The following is a 17,539-nucleotide window of genomic DNA, read 5'->3' as shown; positions in this document are numbered from 1 at the left end:
CTCCGTGTTGCTGGAGAGGAAACGAGTTTCGGCTGACAGGAAACGTGTCGGCGCCATCAGCTGCCTTCAGATCCTGAATGATGAATGAAGTCGTTACAGCCGGCAGATCCTCCAATTATTATTTCGCCGTCTTAGTTTTTTTTTCCGGCAGTGAAATGAAGAAAGAGAGCGACCCAGTTTCAGTGTTTTTGTGCCGCGAGGGATCGACAGAAACAAACCGACGGAGACTCAGAGATCTGACAAACACGCTGTAGTACACACGCACACGTCTGAGGTACTTGTACTGTACTGAGTATTTCTGTGTGACGCTTTTTTATGTTCTGACGGATGAAGGTTTCACGAAAAACAGTTTACGTCTTTAAAGGTCTTTAGGAACGTCGGCTGACACCGTTATAAAAACACGTCAATGACGTTTTAAAAAACATCTTTTTAACGTGAAGAAGATCCCGTAAAGAGAAAATTTCTCGTTATTGTGATCCCAAAAAAATCGAATTTTATTTTAAGATTTTAACAGAATTGAGACTCACTTCTGCAAAATGACAGGAGCCCAAACGCAGCAGCGCCAGACATGTTTCAAGGACCTCGTTTTTAGGATTTTAGGACATTTTTAATATTTTAGGGCGTTTCTGGGATTTTAGGACAGTACTCAGATGTTGTGATATTTCGAGGATTTTAGGACGTTTTAAGACGTTTCTGTGTGAGGACGCTCCGGTTGGACCAGAGTCATATAAATGCTTCAGCACTGATTTCTCGTCATGATTTCAGACGATTAACGTGAACTAAACAGTAACAAACAAACGTCAGATAATTAATGCGCTTTAACAAATATCGTTTCCTTTAGAAGATTTCCCATCAGCCCCTGCAGACCTGTAGATTAAGCGGACAGAGAAGACAAAGCCGTGCAGATGTGTGTTTTCGGGGCGAGGGCGGTGTCGCGTGATTGGCTCTTTGTTCTGGAGCTTATCAGCTGAGACCAGACGCGTTCACGCTCACTGTGCTTCCCATGATGCTCGGCGGCCGAGTCGCTCTGACACTGAAGCTGCAGGAGGTCAGAGGTCACTGTCCTGTCAGTGGGACACAGAGGGACCCTGGAGGACCCTGTTAGATGGGACGTTTCTCAGATTTTGTGACGTTTTTCGGACGGCTGGACCCTGATGAACCGGATCAGTCACTGTGTGTTTTTTACAAACCACAGAAAACGTTTTATTCGTATTAAATCAGCGTTTCTGAACCGACGTTCTGTCAGAGCTGATTTCTTCTCAGCGACCGTTTGTCTTGAGTGTTTTTTAGCCGCTTTTGTGACACTAACTGTGGGCGTTTCTGAGCAATTTAACTCAACCTGCTGCTGCTTTTCCAGCGGCCGCATGCCTCTAAATTTGGGTCTTTTTTAGCAATTTGTTGCCCCGTTTGTGCCGTCAAATTTGAGTGTTTTTAGCGATTCTTTGCTGCTCTAAATACTGTTTTTGCGGTTGAATGTGGGAGTTTTTAGCCACTTTTTTAATGACTCGTCACTGCTTTTGTGTCACTGAGCATAAGAGTTAGTTAGTGACCTGTTGCCGGTTTTCTGGCTGGTTTTGTGCTGCAAAACTTCAGCAATCCCTTTCCTTTTTTCAGCCGTCTGTCACCTCTTTTCTAGCGGCTTTTCTGCAAGTTTTTTTTAGCAGTGTGACGCAGCTTTTATGCCACTAAATGTGGGTGATCCTGAGCATTTTTTTCTGTTATCGTGCAGCCAAACGTGGATGACGTTATCGACCCGTAGCCGCTTTTTACAGCTTGTGTGCAACCGAACATGACTGTTTCTTAGAAATCCATCTTCCTTTGTGTATTTTTCGGCAGCTTGTTGCAGCTTTTCCAGTGGCTTTACTTCCCCGTAACTACGTCACGAACTCGCCAGAAAACAGGCCAGTAAACAATAAAGCAGCACGGAGGCCGGTGAAAAGACACTTGAGCTGATTAATCTGCAGCGACGCTCACACGGGTCTGCACAGTGAGAGACTGTGTGTCAGGACGGTGGAAATTTCTGACCTCTGGCATCGTTCACACACACACACACACACACACACACACACGTGCGCACACACACACACACACACAGAGTCAGGTGTGTTGGCAGGACGGACAGGTGGAGCTGCCAACAGTCTCTGTGGGAGACATCATGTCCAGGTGGAGACACCTGAAACAGAGATGTGACTTCATGTTAATAACCTGATGAATCTGTAATATTCACCTTTAATATTTAACCCTTAATGAAACATAAATGCCACATTTGACTTTTGTGGCATTTTAAGACATTTTCTTCATCTGATCTGAAATCAGAATTTCATTTCAAACTGTTTCTTTGCTGATGATGTCTGATTTTTGTGAAGTGTGAAACGCCATCTTTAGAAAGCCCCGTCAGGCCCTGTCCATGCACTGATGGATGTTTCCATAAGCTGATATTTTTAGATTTTAAGACATTTCTCGGATTTTAGGACATTTTGAGAACTTCTAATCCGGTTGGACGCGGACAGTGGCTTTCGGCGTCGGGCTGGTGCGCTGAAAGCACTGACAGAGCGGCGCCATGTGACGAGTTTGCAGAACGAGCTGAAAATACAGACGTCACAGCGGCAGCGTGAGCGCGCAGTTTAACGTATGAAGACGTTTTTACGTTCTAGTGTGGACGGAGATATTTTTTAAAATGGAAGGGAAAATAAAAAAATAAAACAAATCTACATACAGTCCAAAAACAGCTGGATTACAGATCCCATGATGCCTCGGGTGCAGCCTCAGAGCTTCAGTTGCTGGGTTTTCATCACAGATTTGCCGAAAAATAAGCGATATTTTCGAAATTTCAGTTAAACACAGTGTGGAGCTGACTGTGTTTCCACTGAGTGATATCACGCGATTTCCGCTTCTTTATTTCTGTCTAATATCGCCGTAATTTCACAGAACCTTTTCTTCTTCTTTGGGTTTAATGCTGGTTAGCATCCACAAAGTGTCATTTCCACCACCCGCTGTTACACATCAGAGGAGCTATGAAACAAAAGAAGTGTTTCCACTGTAGTTTTGAGAAATACGGCTTTTTTTGAATGGGAGTTTTTTCTAAATTGACGTGTTTCCATTAGACGTATTTTGTATTTGCAGGGTTAATTCATGCAGTTTGAGGGTTAATGGAAAGCCACCTACTGTGTGTGTGTTTTTTTTTTTTTTTTTTTTTTTTTTTTTTTTTTTTTTTTTTCAGTCTCTGCACATTCGGTTACTGTGCAGAGACTGAAGCTGCTCTCAGATCAGATCACCTCACAGAGTGAATTTTCCGCTCCGCTCTGCGTTCGCCTGATGGAGGAAAATCCACATGAAACCTTCATTTGCTGCTTTTTTTAGTTAGCGTTTTCTTATCTGAAATCCTCGTGTGTTATAGACTCTTTTTGTCGTTGTTTTCTGTTGCCAAATGAAGGATGATTCATCTGTAATTATCTGCTCGATTGATTATAAATAACTGTTTGATTAACCCCCTGTAACCTGGACGTTCAGACGCCTTTCACAAGCTGTAACGAGCCTTTTAAAACTGTGCACGTTGGTTTGATTTCTTTTGAAAACGTGAGAAAAGAGAAAGTGACCAGCTGGAACAGAAATGTCCCACAATTTGCAAGAAATCTTAACTAAAAATTTGTAGTGTTTTATTGGAAAATAATCCAAAAAATAAGGAAAAATGTCTAGAAAACTGTATTTATTACTACAATATTTTATATGCAAAATAATGTTACAGAAATAAATACAATTATATGTGTGTGTGTGTGTGTGTACATATATATATATTCAGCACTTTTTCTAGGTCATTTTCTGGTTTGGTCATGGCTTGTTTTTCATCTTTAGTTATTTTTCCTTTAACTTTTTGCAATTTCTTTTCTTTTTTTTGCTGATTTTTTGGGCAGCGTCTTGTTCAGTAGCTTGTTGCCGTCCCCTTATGTTTTTGAAAGAAATGAAGACATTTTGCTCAGGTTTCAAAGGGTTAAGTGTCTGGTGGTCTGAGGTCTGAGGTCGGAGCCGCAGCGTCTCGGCTTTAAACAGAGATCTCGGTTCAGGTCGCGGTCGTTTCCTGCCGTCTCTCAGCTGTCGTCAGTCTGATTAAAACTGCAGTAACAAAAGGAACCAAAGATGTTATTGTTTTATTCAGAGTTTTTGGCTGCGTGTGAGCGTCAGTCAGCTGATGATGGAGAGGTGAACCTGTGTTAGAACGTCCTAAATATGTCAATAAATAAATAAAAATAAAGTAAAATAAATTAAAAAAGAATAAGATTGACTTAAAGTAAATAAGATTAAAATTTTAAAAAATTGAAAGTGTCATTTTAACACAAAGAAATGCTTCCATTTCATAAAGATAAAGTTAGAAAAACTGACGTGTGATTTTAGCATCAGAGTGATTCCAAACATTTCACTGCACACACACACACACACACACACACACACACACTGTGTGTGTTTGTCCTTCTCTGTGTCTGTCCTCTGCAGAGTCAGTGTGACGCAGGGGGAGGACAGAAGGGGGAGGACACAGAGGGACACAGTAACTGCAGTCCGTCCACAGAGACACGCTCTATGCTAAAATACTGGCTACAAAAATACATGTTAGTTAGTTATAAATGATAATAATAATAATATATAGATAAATAGATACATAAAATAATTTAACCTGCAGAGACTGTTTGGAGCATTTTAGGTGCTTTTCACTCTTCATGTTGTGATAACTGTGTGTGTGTTGATGCATGTGTCCTAAATGTAGTCCAGATTGTGTATTTGAGTGTAATCAGTGAATTTGCAGCTCAGCTCCTACAATAAGTCTAAAATACACTGTGGAAACTAAATAGTTACATTCAGACTGTTCAGCTCCAAAAATGCTCCATTGAAACCCATTCAAACTGACATTTTTGATCCCACAGCCATCAGAGCAGAAAAACAGGACTTGTATTATTTCTGGGTGTCATTCTGGGCTTTTGACTGAATTTGTCATTTTGACTATTTTCCACCTGATGAGGTCATTTTGACCATATTTGGCATATGGAGGAAATACATGCTATTTCCACCAGGTGACCTGTCACTTATATAATGATATAAATAAAATAAAATAATAATATATATTTTAATGAAGTTAATAAAGAATGTTACTGCAACTTTATAAGAACATTGTGGGAACTTAAAGAAAATGTGTCGTTGAAAACGTTCCTAAAACGTTGCATTGTAACGTTCTCAGAACGTTTCTTAAAAACGAACATGACATCATCGTGAGGAATATGCACTTCAGGATTTTTGGTTTAGTTAGTTGAAACTTGAAATTGAGAAGAAATCTGTGAAATGTAGCCGTCATTCGTTTGTTATCAGTGCCTCTCCTGTTCTGTTTTCAGTTTCTTAATTTCATGTTTTTCGGGGTAAGACGTCGTATTTCAGCAGCAGCAGAAATCTGAGTACTTTAATATCTCGCCGCCTGAGATCGACACGGTTCAGCTGCACTCTGAGCGGTTTTGAGCTCTAAAGTTTTGTTTTTCCAAATATCAAAAATCACCAGAACCTCTCTGTTTTCGAAACAAAAAAGTTTTAAAAAATGCATATAATCAATAAAAAAACACCTCACGTAATGTTTATAAGTAAGTAATATAAAATAATATGAATAACTTAATATGGACAAAATGTCAGATTGGACTTTATAATTCTCAGATAAGTCGTTTATTTATAGTTTATTGATTTTTATTGGGATGATTATCAGCATTTTGGCAAATTTTCCTCGTACAGCTATTTTACACCTCTAAGTCTCTGTCCACAGTCTGTCCACCTCTCTTCATTTGTACACCTCTAAGTCCACCTGTCTGTCCACCTGTCTGTCCACCTGTCTGTCCACCTCTCTGTCCACCTGTCTGTCCACCTCTCTGTCCACCTGTCCACCTCTCTGTCCACCTGTCTGTCCACCTGTCTGTCCACCACCTGTCTGTCCACCTGTCCTTGAAACTGTTGGTGTTAAACTGCTGTTCAGATCTTTTGTCTGTCAGAAAATTTAAGGACGTCGATACTGAACTAAAGAGCTTTTCATTATCTGCAATCAGCATATCAGTTACACACACACACACACACACACACACACACACACACACACACACTCTGTACACACTTGTCTCTATTAACAATAATAGAAATCCAATCAGTGTAATTGGAAACTGTTTACTTTTATTGAGTGATCTCTTTAGTCGACCTCACCTGCACCTGACCTCAGATCACCCTGCTGTCCATCTGTCCATCTGTCCATCTGTCCATCTGTCCATCTGTCCACAGATTGACAATCTGTGTGTTGATGTATAGTTTGTAAATTCAAAATAATTTACACAAAAAGATTTGTAATATGAAATAACTGTTCAGCAAAAATGAAACAAATCTGCGAAAAAGGAGATGGATTTGTGGAATTTGTTTTTTTATTTGCAGAATATTTTGTGAGTTTTTACAAATATTTTGTTATATTTGTGATATTTAAATTTTTTTTTTTTTTTTAGATGACATGTTAACACGATCTGTTCGCACAAATAACACCGAAACAAATCTGTCTCTGTTCGTATTTCCAGGAAATAAAGTCGAAATTTTAGAGAAATTTATTGTAGAACTGAACGAAAACGTCAGACTGAAACCGAACATGTTGTGTGTGTGTGTGTGTGTGTGTGTGTGTGTGTGTGTGTGTGTGTGTGAGGCCTGACTCAGCGTTACATGACTTCCTGTACTTCCTGTGTGTGTTTGCAGGCTAAGGACAGCGATGATGATGAGGAGGTGGTGCAGGTCGACAGGGACCACTTCATGGATGAGTTCTTCGAACAGGTACGAAGCCACACACACACACACACACACACACACACACACACACACACAGGTGTGAACCACACAGCTCCCACATGTCCTCAAAAAACCTGAGAAATTACTCACCACTTTCCAGTGAATGTTATTTATTTATCACGCGGCCGTTCTGAGCCCACGGAGGCCTGTAAGGATCCGACATGCAGCTCCGATCAAAAAGAAAAATCAGCTGCACCACAAACACGTAAATCGACACATTATATAAAAACTTTTACTTAAACTGCTGCTGAAACATTCATGAAATTCTTCCTCCACATCAGCTCACCTGCAGCCGTTAAAGCTGTAAATCATTCAGCCGAACGATGTTTGACAGGTTTAAAATGAGCACATCCGTAAAAACACTGAAGAAGCTGCTGGAACCACATTAAAGTGCAAACACCGAACGAACGTCCGCACACTTCAGCTGCTTTTGGTTATTTAAAGGACAGAATTTACATTAAAACCAAAAATTCTGCAATATTTTAAACATCGTTAAGTCTTTTTCCAAAGAGATCTGAAGAAATCTCTCTACATTTCAGACTTTTTGAACAAAAATAATCTCTCAGTTTCTGTTTGAGTGGAAAAAGGAAGCGTGTTGCTGCAGTTCACACTGAGATGAGATTAAAAGCTTCGTATTTTTACTTAAATGAAGAGACAGAGAGACAGAGAGAGACAGAGAGACAGAGAGACAGAGAGACAGAGAGACAGAGAGACAGAGACAGCAGCTATGAGCGGTGTGGGAGAGCAGTGACCCTGCAGTCCAGAGAGGAGGATAATCCTGCATCCACTGCAGCAACACACACACATTTGGTGTTGATCTCCCACCTGAGGGCAGGAGGCTTCACAGCTGATCCATCACACACACACACACACACACACACACACACAACACACACACACATAAACACACACATGCAAGCACGCGCGCGCGCGCACACACACACACACACACACACACACACAGAGAAACAGCTGATCGTGAGGGCGGTCACCAGGCGTCAACGCGTTACTGTCACATGATGAGGACAATAACGTGTTCCCAAACACACAATGTGGGCACAGTAATGTGTCACCACGTCATACGGACATTAACATGTTCATGAAGAGACATCATGGGGACACACCACATTATGAGGACACACCACATTATGAGGACAGTGACATCTTCACAAACTGTAATGAGGACTGTACTTATTATGAGGACAGCGACATCAATGTTTGTGTCCAACACATTATGAGGACAGTAACGTGTTTACAAACAGTACTTATGAGGACTGTAACGTGTTTACAAACAGTACTTATGAGGACTGTAACGTGTCCACCACATTTTGAGGACAGTAACGCGTTCACGTGTTGTTGGTTTGTCTCAGATATTTTGTTGTTTTGTTTGTTGTTTGTATTTTCACGTTTTTCTTGATCTCAGATGTAGTTAGTAACGAGATGTGACTTTAACCTGTTTGCAGAGATCACCTGTGATGATGTCACTGTGGTGTGTGTGTGTGTGTGTGTGTCAGGTGGAGGAGATCAGAGGCTGTATAGAAAAGCTGTCGGAGGATGTGGAGCAGGTGAAGAAGCAGCACAGCGCCATCCTGGCCGCCCCGAATCCTGACGAAAGTAAGACGCAAACATTTGTGTTCACACGCGGCAGAAAGTCTTCAAAGAGTTTCCACGAGCCGATACCGTGATATTTAACAACAAAATACTGATCAATCGTGTTAACCCTGTAGGATTTGCTCTAACGTCACAAAATACGCTTTTTAAAACAAGCTTTTAAAAAAACCTTATAAATTCATATTATTTTCTACTTTCATTGAATTATCTTTTTTTAAACCAACATCAGGTCAATCATATATATCAAATATTTGTTAATTTTTAGAATTGTAATGCTTTAAATAATGTTAATGTTTTTGAAAAAAAAACACAAAAATGAATTATTGCTCAGTGTGTAAATGTAGCTGCTGACAGTCTGGGATATGTCAGTGATCAGCAGCTACATTGACTGTGACAGGTCACCTAGTGGAAATAGCATGTATTTCCTCCATATGCCAAATATGGTCAAAATGACCTCATCGGGTGGAAAATAGTCAAAATGACAAATTCAGAGTCAAAAGCCCAGAATGACACCCAGAAATAATACAAGTCCTGTTTTTCTGCTCTGATGGCTGTGGGATCAAAAATGTCAGTTTGAATGGGTTTCAATGGAGCATTTTTGGACCTGAACAGTCTGAATGTAACTATTTAGTTTCCACAGTGTATTTTAGACTTATTGTAGGAGCTGAGCTGCAAATTCACTGATTACACTCAAATACACAATCTGGACTACATTTAGGACACATGCATCAACACACACACAGTTATCACAACATGGAGAGTGAAAGAGACAAACAGTCACTAAAGGGTTAACTGCTCACTGATGAGTATGTTGGCAGATGTCCACTGAGTGCTGCCGTCCGTCCCTCGGTCCCCTCGGTCCACCTCGGTCCTCTCAGTCTCGGTCCACCTCGGTCCACCTCCACCTGACACATTAAATCCAGCCCTCCTGCCGTTGGAGTGTTGAAGCTGCGTTCACCGCGACCGACACACAGTGACTCAGCACTAATGACTCAACGTCACCGCTGGAGCCTGAAGCCTCGTCACACACACACACACACACACACACACACACACACACACACACACACACACACACACACACACACACACACACACGGTAAAAGGTCCGTATCCAAAAAGCGTTTTTTTAAAATCAGATTCAGGTCTCAGCAGGACTGGCTTTAATGCTCTCTAATACTTCACTGTTACTCTGAATATGACAGTAACGTCGTAGTTTCCGACTGTTTCCGCTTTATTCATAGTTTTATAAACATATTTTATTTATTACTTTCTTATTATTTAATCTAGGTGACTCTACACGGACAGCAGTTAACATTAATGCCACATTACGCTTTATATGTGATCAAAATTTGATATTTAACCCTTTGAAACCTGAATAAATTGGTTTGACTTCTTTAAAAAAATATAAGGGAAAATAAAATGAAGCAACTAAACAAAAACTAAAACTAAAAATAAAAACAATCAAGAAAATGAAGCGCTGAAAAAAGACAATTTTATGTTTTTCTATCACATAATTTTGAATATAAAAAATTCTATAATTGTAAATAGTGTTTTCCCTTTATTTTGGAGAGTTTTTCGATAACCCTCCCCTCCTTTTTAAAGACACTTTTAAGGTCATTTTCTTGCAGCGTGTCACTAATTTCTTGCTATTGATGTGAAATGTTTTGCTAAGTTGGTCATTTTCCTTTTTCATATTTTAGAGAGAAATTAAAATCATTCGCTCAGTTTTAAAGGGTTAAATAGCTTTTAAGGTTGTGAACGCAGCACAAGAAAACTGATGTGGATCCAGGTTTCAGAGGTTTCAAAGGGTTATGAAAGTGATCATTCGGAGATCGTGGTTTCGGGAGATAACGTTGCGAAAATATAATTAAACAATAAAATTAATTGAATTGTATGAAGATAAAGTGCTGCGTTGAACGAGTGTGAAAGGCGGGAAAACTCCGCTGCCTCACAGAAGCAGATCCTGTTTTTCTTCGGCGTTTCTTTAAAAAAATGATGAAGCGATTAAATTTTAAAGTTGGCAGCCGTGGACGTCTTTAATGGAGACACAGCCGGCTCCGTGTCAACACGTCCGTCCTGCTCGTCTCAAACGCAGCTCCAAAGACGATTTCACTCTCCGCGTCCAAACGGAGGACTGAATCGGACACGTTTGTTGTTTGTTTTGCACGTTTTCTTTCTGTTGTTGCATGAAAAATGATTTTTTCTGTTTCTTTTCCATCCTTTCCTTCGTGAGTCCCCTCTTTATTTATCTGTATTTTCTTCTCTCATTTTTTCCTTTTTACACCTTCATCCCTCCCTCCTCTCTCTCTCCCTCTCCTCTCCCTCTCTCTCTCCCTCTCTCCTCTCCTCCCTCCCTCCCTCCTCTCTCTCTCTCTCTCCCCCCTCCCTCTCTCTCCTCTCTCTCTCCCTCTCTCTCTCCTCCCTCCCTCTCCCTCCTCTCTCTCTCTCTCCCTCTCCCTCCTCTCTCTCCTCCCTCCCCCTCCTCCCTCCTCCTCTCTCTCTCTCTCCCTCTCTCTCTCCTCTCTCCTCCCTCCCTCCGTCCTCCCTCCTCTCTCTCTCTCCCTCTCCCTCTCTCTCTCCTCCTCTCTCCCCTCTCCTCTCTCTCTCTCCTCCTCTCTCCTCCTCTCCCTCTCTCTCCTCCTCCCTCTCTCTCTCCCTCTCTCCTCTCTCCTCCCTCTCTCTCTCCTCCCTCCCTCCTCTCCTCCCTCTCTCCTCTCCCTCCTCTCTCCTCTCCTCTCTCCTCTCTCCTCTCTCCTCCCTCTCTCCTCCCTCCCTCTCTCTCTCCTCTCTCTCCTCCCTCTCCTCCTCTCTCTCTCTCCCTCTCCTCCCTCCCTCCCTCCTCCTCCCTCCCTCTCTCCTCTCTCCTCCCTCCCCTCCCTCCCTCTCCCTCTCTCCTCCCCCTCCCTCCCTCCTCTCCCTCCCTCCGTCTCTCTCTCTCTCCTCTCTCCTCCCTCCTCTCCCTCTCTCCTCTCGCCTCCCTCTCTCCCTCCCTCCCTCTCTCTCTCCTCCCTCCCTCTCTCCTCCCTCCTCCTCCCTCCCTCCCTCCCTCCTCCTCTCTCTCTCTCTCCCTCTCTCCCTCTCTCCTCCTCCCTCTCTCCTCCCTCCCTCCGTCTCTCCGGTCTCGTTGTGTTTCCGTTGCATGCTGCCTGTGGAGTCTGTCGTCTTCTTCTGGTTGAGTATTTAAGCTGCATGAAGTCCAGTTAACCTCAGAGGAGATGAAGAGGTTAACGCTGAGCACATGTGAGTGACGTCTGATGAGTGTCTTCTTCTTCTTCTTCTCTTCTTCTTCTTCTTCTTCTTCTTCTTCTTCTTCTCTTTCTCTTCATATAAATGCAAAACACACAAACAAACACTTGGATCAAAGAAATTTAAATACATTAAATAAAGAATAGTTTTATTGTGAAAACCCTGCAGGAAGTGTCATTCAAGTTAACCCCTAAAACTGAATTCATCTCAAGTAAAAATACAGATTTTTTTTTACTTTTTAAAGAGTTAAAAATGGATTTCTCCAGAGTTTAAATACAGAATTTAAAGTTCAAAAACTGAATAAATCTAGAGTTAAAGTTCAGATTTTTTAAGCGTTTAAATCTAAGGTTTTCCTAGAGTTAAAATTCTGAATTTGTTTGGAATTCAAATACTGAATTTATATAGAGTTTAAATCCCAATTTCTCTCTAGTGTAAATAAATATCCTGAGAGTTTAAATGTCTTTTTTTTCCTTGAGTTTGAATACAAATTTTTCTTGAGTTAAAATATTAATTTCATTTCAGAAAACTGAATTTATCTAGATTTTATATACTGAATTCATCTAGAATTTAATACTTTATTAATCTCGAGTTTAAAAACTGAATTAATCTAGTGTTAAAATATTGGACTTTAAAGACTGATTTATTTTCCAGAGTATAAATCCTAAATTGTTCAGACTCTTGAATTTAAGACTTTCTTAATCCAGAGTTTAAATCCTGAATTAATCTCGAGTTTAGACGACACTGAATGAGAAGTAACGTGAAAACATCCCATAATACTCTGCAGGATTTTTCTATAAACATCACTTCACTTCAGACTCTTCTTCTTCCCTCTGGTGAAAACACGTCGCTTCCTGTCTTCTTCTCCTCCTCCTCGGTTCTGGGTCAGCTCGCTCTCCGCTGCCAACAGGCCGCCATACAAAATGCATCCCAGTGTTTCTGCCTGAATAATGCATGATGGGAGTTGTAGTGAGCGGAGGACGAGGAGAGCAGATGTTTTTCTGCTGATTAACTGCAGCCATTCATAAAGACTCAGCGCCCGCTCTCATTGGCTGTCCCCGCTGTCAATCATGATTCTGCCAATCTGTGTGTGTGTGTGTGTGTGTGTGTGTGTGTGTGTGTGTGTGTGTGTGTGCCGTCAGGTGGAATTACAGAGATTAACTATCTGCCTCGTTAACGCTAATTGATTAACGAACACGTTCCACCAATCATGTGATGATGAGCGACCTGAACGCGCTGCGGCCCAAAAACACACAAGAAAGAAAATGAGGGAAAAAAACATGCTAAAAAAATAAATAAAATAAAAGACTTGTATCGCTCCACACACAAAATGAACTTTTCAAAATCAAGCTTTAAAAAATATATTATATATTATTAATTATTATATATTTATTTATATATATATTTTATATATTTATATATATATATATATATATATATATATATATATATATATATATATATATATATATATATATATATATATATATATATATGTATTTTATATTAATATGATTTTCTTCCTTTGAGGTCTGTTTGTCTTTTATTTATTTACTTATTCTTACCAACATTAGTTCTAATTATAAATATGAAACGTTCATTAATTTTCTGAATTTTAACCCTTTAAATGCCAGGTTTTTGTCATGATGCACAGTCTGGGATATGTCACTGATTAGCAGCAATATTGATTTTTATACATTACTTTTTGTGAAGCATCAAATACTCACACTCATACTGCTCTGCACACAAAATGTGCTTCTCAAAATCAGGCTTTAAAAAATATTATAAATTCTTATAATTTGGTACTTAATTTAATTATTTTTTGAACATCAGTCCCAGTCAGAAATATGAAAAATTTAATATTCTTTTCCGAATTTGAAACCCTTTAAATGCCAGGTTTTTGTCACGATGCCACTGTGTTTTTAGATGAAAAAAAAAACTATATTTTTTTTTTTCAATACTCTACATGCTGAGTATATTATTTTTGCTGCTGACAGTCTGGGATATGTCAGTGTGTGAGTGTAGCTGCTGACAGTCTGGGATATGTCAGTGTGTGAGTGTAGCTGCTGACAGTCTGGGATATGTCAGTGTGTGAGTGTAGCTGCTGACATTCTGGGATATGTCAGTGATCAGCAGCTACATTGACTGTGACAGGTCACCTAGTGGAAATAGCATGTATTTCCTCCATATGCCAAATATGGTCAAAATGACCTCATCAGGTGGTAAAAATAGTCAAAATGACAAATTCAGAGTCAAAAGCCCAGAATGACACCCAGAAATAATACAAGTCCTGTTTTTCTGCTCTGATGGCTGTGGGATCAAAAATGTCAGTTTGAATGGGTTTCAATGGAGCATTTTTGGACCTGAACAGTCTGAATGTAACTATTTAGTTTCCACAGTGTATTTTAGACTTATTGTAGGAGCTGAGCTGCAAATTCACTGATTACACTCAGATACACAATCTGGACTACATTTAGGACACATGCATCAACACACACACAGTTATCAAAAAAATGAAGAATGAAAAGCGCATTAAAGGGTTAAATTCTGTGTGATAGTTGAGTGTTAGCATAAGATGCTAATGAGAGCGTCTCAGGGAGCAGAGAGGCGGTCAGACGAGAGAACAGGGTGAGTCAGAGGTAGAAGAGGCTGAATGGCACTGCAGCGCTCGTAAATCTGACTGCACTGCTGCAGTTATCACACACACACACACACACACACACACGCACAGGCGGCGTGCCCCTCCTCCAGCGCGGCTGACATGATGTGATGTTACTGTGTCTGCACACACACACACACACACACACACACACACACATCATCAAACAGCGACTTCTCTTCTTCTCTCCTGACCTTTCCTCGCTGCCAAAACCGCTTTTTATTAAAGTGTTGTGACTCTGAGGCCTTAAAGGAGCAGTCCCACATTTATCTGCTCTGCCTGTGTGTTAGCGTAGCTTAGCATAAAGACTGGGAGCGGAGGGAAACTGTTAGCCTGACTCCGAGTGAAAATTCACCTGTTTATCGTGTCGTTTGTTTACGTTCAAGAGTGAAATCATGTGACCTAGGGACCACAAGCAGCCACGCCCTCATCTACATTATTCTGTCAATATTAACCCTTTGCAGTCTGAGGCAGAAATGGTCTTCCAGCGCCTCCACCCAGCTATCGATGTTTGGTTCTCAAAACGTTCTCAGAACGATACAGTGCAATGTTTCAGTAATGTTTTCAGTGGTAAGTTGTGTAATCTCCTCAATAACGTTTTCTGAATGTTGCTTTGAAAACGTTCTTCCTTTGTTCTACTGTAACATTGTGGGAACGTTTTATAAAAACATTCTCTGTTCTCTTCCAGGGAACGTTCCCACAACACTGGCTAACGTTACCTGAAAGTTGCAATAATGTTTTAAAGAAAACATTTTAATCTAATGTTCAAAGAACGCTTTAAGGATGTTTATCATTTCAAATAATGTTCCTGTAATGTAATGAAAATGTTCTCACTTTGTTCGTATGTAACGTTGTGGGAACGTTTTATAAAAAAAGAACATTTTATGATCCGTCGCCTCTTGACATCAACACATCCTCACAATGTTGTTAAAACGTTATGTCTCAGCATTTAACCTCACAGGAACTTTATTTCAAATGAGAATTTTTTTCTTTAAAACGTTATTGCAGCCTGTAGTAACGTTCAGGGGACGTTTCCTGTTCGCTGAGTCGTGGTAATTTTGCTTAATGTGGCTATTAAAGGTAAAAATGTTCAAAGTAACTAGGCTTTACTCACAGTTAGAAATAACATATTTCTGTATTACTGATTTTTTTTTTAAGTTACATTTTTTTCAGCTTTTTCTCTCTTTTTTGTTTGGTTTTTACTTTACTTTTTTGTCTTTTGCTTATTTTTTTAGGAAATTTTATTGTCATCTTTGTTTATTGTTCATTTTTTGCATTTTTGGGCAGTTTCTTGTGGAGTTGCTCATCACTCTCTCACCGTGTTTCTATCGAGTCAACCTGCTCACCTTAAAGGGTTAAAGGACTGAATGTGTGTCTAAAAAAATACAAAATCCGACGTCTTTATTCATAAAACTTTACACAATCAAAACAAAAGACTTTTAAGTAAAGAAACATAAACTCCCTTTGAACTCTCTACATTATTGTTATTATTTCTTTAGATGTGATCATTTTTACGAGCAGAGCGAGAAGCTGTCCTGCACGCCAACGAGCGTTTTTGCACCGCAGGTAACGTAGAAACCGATACATATGCAGGATTATGCAGACTGGGATCTCCTGCAGCCGTTGTAGGAAAACGCCGATGTAATTATGGCGAAATACCACATTTGCACAGGAAGTAGAATAACGTAAGGTGACGATGTGATGACGGCTTCCTGCTGCAGAGAGAACGAATGTTGTCGCTGCTACGGTTTTTTTGATTTTTGGATTTAAATATAATCGTGCAAACAGCGATCCAGAGATTTAAATGTAGATGTTTGAGGCTTTTTATTAAAAGTCAAGAATCTTGTTTCTGAATGAGTTGATAATCAGTTTACTTCTGATCAATAAATCAGTTTGATTTTAGGAAATGGAGCCTCGCTGTAATAAAGTGTCTCTTTTTGTTTTGTGTCTGCAGAGACCAAGCAGGAGCTGGAGGACCTCACAGCTGACATCAAGAAGACAGCCAAAAGTTCGCTCAAAATTAAAAGGTGCGTTCGCTCACAGACACGTTCTCTGCAAACATCCTCGTTTTCATGTCACACACAAAACAACGAATCAGAGAGAAGACGAGCAGATCAGCTGACGGTCGACGAGTCCGTCTGAGGCGAGGAGGACCGACGCGCCGTCAGACTCCTCGCCGTCTCAGAGTGCGGGGCGTCCCTCAGATCAGCGGGACTCACCTTATTTTACCCAGGGGCCACTTTTCAAATGACAGCAGCCCCATGCATGTTTCTGGGATTTTAGGACGTTTTAGGATTTTAGGACAATTCTCAATTTTAAGAAGTTTCTAGGATTTTAGGACATTTATGGGATTTTTAGGACGTTTCTAGGATTTAGGAACATTTCTTAGATTTAGGACAATTCTTAAATTTTAAGATGTTTCTAGGATTTGAGGACATTTCTCAGATTTTAGGACATAAATGTCTTAGCTAGGACCTCTGTCTGTGTCTTCACTTTGATGCTGTTTTATGTCTCTGGCACCTTATGGACACTAAAAGGACAAAAACAATTCCCAGTGTCAACCACTTTATTTTTATTGTCAATTAGAAAATGGTTGAGGGGCCGGCAGGGACCCTGTCAGGGGCCAGATCTGGCCCACGGGCCATAAGTTGAGTATCACTGATTCACGGTGTTCAGTGACAGGAGGGGCGTCGACCTTCAGCCGCAGCAAAGAAAATATTCCGAAACAGTGGCGGTGATTTATCAGACTGTAATCGCTGGGACAGCCACACACACACACACACACACACACACACACACAAGCGCGCACGCATTAATGCATGTGCGTGCGCACACACACACACACACACACACACACACACACACACACACACACACACACACACACACACACACACACACAGTGCTGGTTCATGCTGAAGGTTCAAGGACATCACTGCTTTAATGTGAACAGCCAGAGGTTTGACTACACACACGCACGCAGACACACACACACACGCAGACACACACACACTGGCCTGAGGACATATGAACACACACATTTACACACATTATGTTGACACACACACACACACACACACACACACACACACACAGACAGACTGTACATATGCAGTCTGATAATAGCAGTGATGGTGCAGATAAAGCTATAATTGGAGTCCCTACAGGCCTCACTGTTGTTGT

At 40.6% G+C, this 17,539-nt stretch overlaps 1 protein-coding gene across 1 annotated transcript in view; it reads left to right on the top strand.

The window, feature by feature from the left end:
- Window positions 1-6,692: 6,692 nt before the first annotated feature.
- LOC121956900 (syntaxin-1B-like) overlaps window positions 6,693-17,539 on the top strand; it is a 24,035-nt gene continuing 13,188 nt past the window's right edge. Inside the window, 4 exon segments of the mRNA XM_042505333.1 lie at window positions 6,693-6,825; window positions 8,355-8,454; window positions 16,311-16,362; window positions 16,364-16,383. Coding sequence (XP_042361267.1) covers window positions 6,718-6,825; window positions 8,355-8,454; window positions 16,311-16,362; window positions 16,364-16,383 — 280 coding nt within the window. The 5' untranslated portion in view covers window positions 6,693-6,717.

The sequence above is a fragment of the Plectropomus leopardus genome, chromosome 17 (assembly GCF_008729295.1).
Source record: "Plectropomus leopardus isolate mb chromosome 17, YSFRI_Pleo_2.0, whole genome shotgun sequence".
Lineage (NCBI taxonomy): Eukaryota > Metazoa > Chordata > Actinopteri > Perciformes > Serranidae > Plectropomus > Plectropomus leopardus.
This window is presented reverse-complemented; position numbering and strand designations above follow the sequence as displayed.